This window comes from Cupressus sempervirens, chromosome 11, assembly GCF_028749045.1.
Source record: "Cupressus sempervirens isolate cs-2001-9-10 chromosome 11, ASM2874904v1, whole genome shotgun sequence".
In the NCBI taxonomy this organism is placed as follows: domain Eukaryota; kingdom Viridiplantae; phylum Streptophyta; class Pinopsida; order Cupressales; family Cupressaceae; genus Cupressus; species Cupressus sempervirens.
The window spans coordinates 34919088-34922911 of NC_143128.1; the positions used below are offsets into that span (position 1 = coordinate 34919088).

Below are 3824 nucleotides of genomic sequence, written 5' to 3' on the forward strand. Positions count from 1 at the left end.
GAAAATATTTAAATATACCATTTTTCTAAAGTACATTATTGTTTTTATTATTTTTTAATATAAAATGTAGATCTTGGTGTATAGTAACACATTTTGATGAGATTGTGTTTTCATTCTAGATTATTGTCTTATCTAATTTAAGATTTAAAAAATGGAATAGAACATTTCATAGTATGAAATTTGATTGGAATTGTGATTGAGTAGTACTTTAAATTGTATGAACTCTGATTGGTGTTTAAAATATAAGAATTTTGATTGGGCGGAACATTGTATTGTATGAATTTTGATTGGTATTTAAAATGTAAGAATTTTGATTGGATGTTCAGGTTCGATAAAGTCTATTGATTTACACATGATTGTTGATTTTAACAGAAATAATTTTAAAAATTGAAAAAAGTTTAATTTATTCAATTCTAGATGTTGATTATAATGAAATTGTGATTGACGTGATCAAGTTGATGAAATATCTCAGATTTGAGAATCTTGACATGTGAGAATCCCATGTTCTAAAATTCTTTGCTTCTCTACAATTCCAATCTTACTCAACGAAACTTAACTGTAATATAAATTAAATTGTTTGGTATGTGCCGTGCTGTGGACTTTTGGCCTGTCATTCTTTCACAGCACTTTCATCTTTTTGTAAGTATTTGCACATATATCTATAAATTTTGCTTTCATGGGAGCGCTTGATTTGAGAGGTAAGCAGAGAATTGAGTCTGAAATTCAAAGTACTCTCCTCATTGTCAAAAGCGATAGAAGAAAAAGTTAGAAATTATGAAAGTTTTGTTCTCTACATTTCATTTGCTAGCCAGCCTATATATTCTGTTATGGATTCTGACATTTTGATTGGGCAACAACTAAGTGTACTTAAGGACCATAATTAGAATACTAATAATTTAGCCTATCCTAATTGAAATTCTCTTTGCTTCCATTCTAGACTGCATGCTTGCAACAATTCCTTACAAATACTTCCTAATCTCCAATCTTGTTGGCAATGCAAGAACCCAAATATTCTATAGAGAACTTGATTTTGCCCAAGTCCGCCATAGATTATAATTCAATAAATGGACTTTGAAGTTTAAATTTCACATTTTTCTGATTTACTTTGCATTAGATAGCCAAGCTCTCAAATGGGTACTGAAATGGGGCATATTAGTTGCAGAAATCTAGTTATGAGAGTTATGTAAAACATTAAGTTCAATCTAAAGAGTGAACTTTATGTGGATCTGTATATATATTTATAATTTGATAGAAGTTGATACACATTCATCAAAATAATATGGAGAGCTGTGAAAGAGGACTGGCAATAAGACCATACAAACGCTCTATGACTCCTCGCCTTCGCTGGTCTCCTTATCTCCATCAGTGCTTTGAGAATGTAGTGGAAGAGCTTGGAGGCAGAGATAGTAAGCCTTCTAAGTTCTCATATAGGATTCATAAATTACATATTATTCTTATTATACTCCTACGATTCATTTGAAATTTAGATTTTTTTGTGTTTTTTTTGCATCAACTTTTTAGATTGCACTTCATGATCTATTATCAGGATGAGAGAATGCAAGCACCGATCTTGATAACGGATCACAGAATGTAATCCAAAACATTGATGCTAAAAAACACACTATAAAATCTAGACACAAAAATTTAAACTTAATTATTATTCTTCCTAGATTTCTAAGTTTTAGATAGAAGCTGAAAAAATGGTTCATTTAATTGCAGGGGCAACTCCAAAACAAGTCCTTGAAAGGATGAATGTCAAAGGGCTTGCAATCTCCCATGTTAAAAGCCATCTTCAGGTTCATAGATTAGCATTCTTTACTGTTAATTTTTTTTTTTTTTTTGTGTGTGTGTGTGAATATGTGCATAGTGTAGTGTTGAGTTTGTTTGAGTACAATTAACTCGGGGTAATTGGGTCCAGATATACCGGGCTGCCAAGGAGGAGGAAGAAAACAATGGTAATTGTGTGGCATAATGTAGACTATATATTGTTAATAGTTCAATATTGTTGTGCAGTCTTCATTTGTGAATGAGTTTGATTGGCAATCAAGCAAGGAAGTTTAAAATATGTTTGTGTTCATTTAAAGCAGGGTCAAAGCCCAAAAGCTTTACACCTCAGCAGATTCAGAGATGCAAAGAGAGTCATTTCACGCACTACCATGCTTGTCAAAGTTTACCACAAAGGTATAGATTGAAGTCCTATTTTGAATTAAGAAAATCACTTGCCTCAATGCATATATTGTAACCCTTGTATTGATATATCATAAAGGCTGATTAGCCATTTCCTTTTTGTTTATCTTTGTGATTTATTCTTTGAAGAAGCGAGACCATGAACTTATATTCTCTACATAAGAATATTTTACCTTAGATGCTTGTTTTAGATGCCAATTTTTTTGTAAAAATGTTATCTTTGACTCAAGAACATAAACTTGTATTCTTTATTCTCTCTATCAGAATATTTAACCTTATATACTTGTTTTGGATGCCTATTGTAGATTATGGTCAGAAGAATCAGATGCTGTGGTGAATGAAATGTTTAGTGCATCTCCTTCATTGGATATAAATGGTCCGAGTATAACCAGAGATTACAGAGATGCCATACAACATGACAATTTCACAGACAGTTTTGTTGTAAACAAATGTAACATTCCTCTTTCCAAAGGTTATCCAGAAAATGCAATGGACATGTCTAGCGAAGATGTGTGGCACAACAAGAAGAGGAGAGGAATCATGTTAGAAGATCAAAAAACCAAAGGAAAAACTTTTGTGGCCACTTTTTTAGCTTCAAGCTGTGCATCCCAGACCAGTTTGAAGGTGGGGTTCAAAACTACTGGCTCTACAAAAATAATAATAATAATTTTTAAAATTTTAACATCTAATTGATGCATATTTTATCAAGGCTAATTTTTTCTGAAGTGTTTTACGTGAGTCTTTCTTCTTGGCATATGTTAATCAGTATGAATTCTTATAATCCCATTTATGCATGGAATTTAAGTATATTGTGGTTGAGTTTGGCAGGCCAATGAGCTTAAACATCTTGTTCATGTGTTATTAAATCAAAAGCGTGAAAGGGAGATGGAACACCCATTAATGTCAAGGGTCCCTTTGGAGCTGCCACTGATAGAAAGTCTAAGTCAAGATAAAAAAACATCCATTTCTCAAGAAGAGCATTATGAGATAATCGATTGTAATCTCTCTCTCGGCATTGAATGAATACAATTGGAGATTTCAGGATAGGAGTTTTGGTGAACAACTTTTGGGCTTAAGTTCAAAGAGTTGGTATTTGGGGGTCCATTGTAATTAATATGATATAATGAAATTAGTTATTTTATTGGTAAAGTTCTTGACAATCAAGTATGAATAAAGTTCATGAATTATTTTAATTTTCAAATATATTAGAATTTTAGTAATATAAATAATATAATGATTATTTTTTAATCATTATAGAGGGACATTTTTTGAGATTTATGTTGTGTTCTATGTAATAGTAAAGAGGAACATCAATTATTTAATTATATTACAATCAATTTTAAATTAGTCAAGTGTATGTATAATTCAAATACAAACAAAATAAATGACATAAGGGTATATTTGTTATCAAAAAGAAGAAGACTAACTTAAATGAGACAAAGATACAATAACTAGAATCTAATTTTAGATTTGAAAATGAATGATCCAAATGCATGTTTACTATAAAATTGGTAACTATAAAATACAACTAAAAGTAAATTCTTGAACTTGAAATCATAGGCATGATCTTGGAAATCCTATCACTTAATATTTTTGGTGTCTACTATTATGATCATAATTTTGGAATTATAGCTGAA

At 30.8% G+C, this 3824-nt stretch overlaps 1 protein-coding gene across 1 annotated transcript; it reads left to right on the top strand.

Moving 5' to 3' along the window:
- The first annotated feature begins 894 nt into the window (after positions 1-894).
- LOC149528126 (uncharacterized) lies at positions 895-3336 on the top strand. Its single transcript, XM_089809315.1, has 6 exons — positions 895-1406; positions 1720-1796; positions 1919-1955; positions 2088-2181; positions 2493-2811; positions 3016-3336. Exons 1-6 carry the CDS (start codon positions 1280-1282, stop codon positions 3208-3210), a joined length of 849 nt encoding a protein of 282 aa, XP_089665441.1. The 5' UTR covers positions 895-1279; the 3' UTR covers positions 3211-3336.
- The last annotated feature ends 488 nt before the right edge of the window (positions 3337-3824 follow it).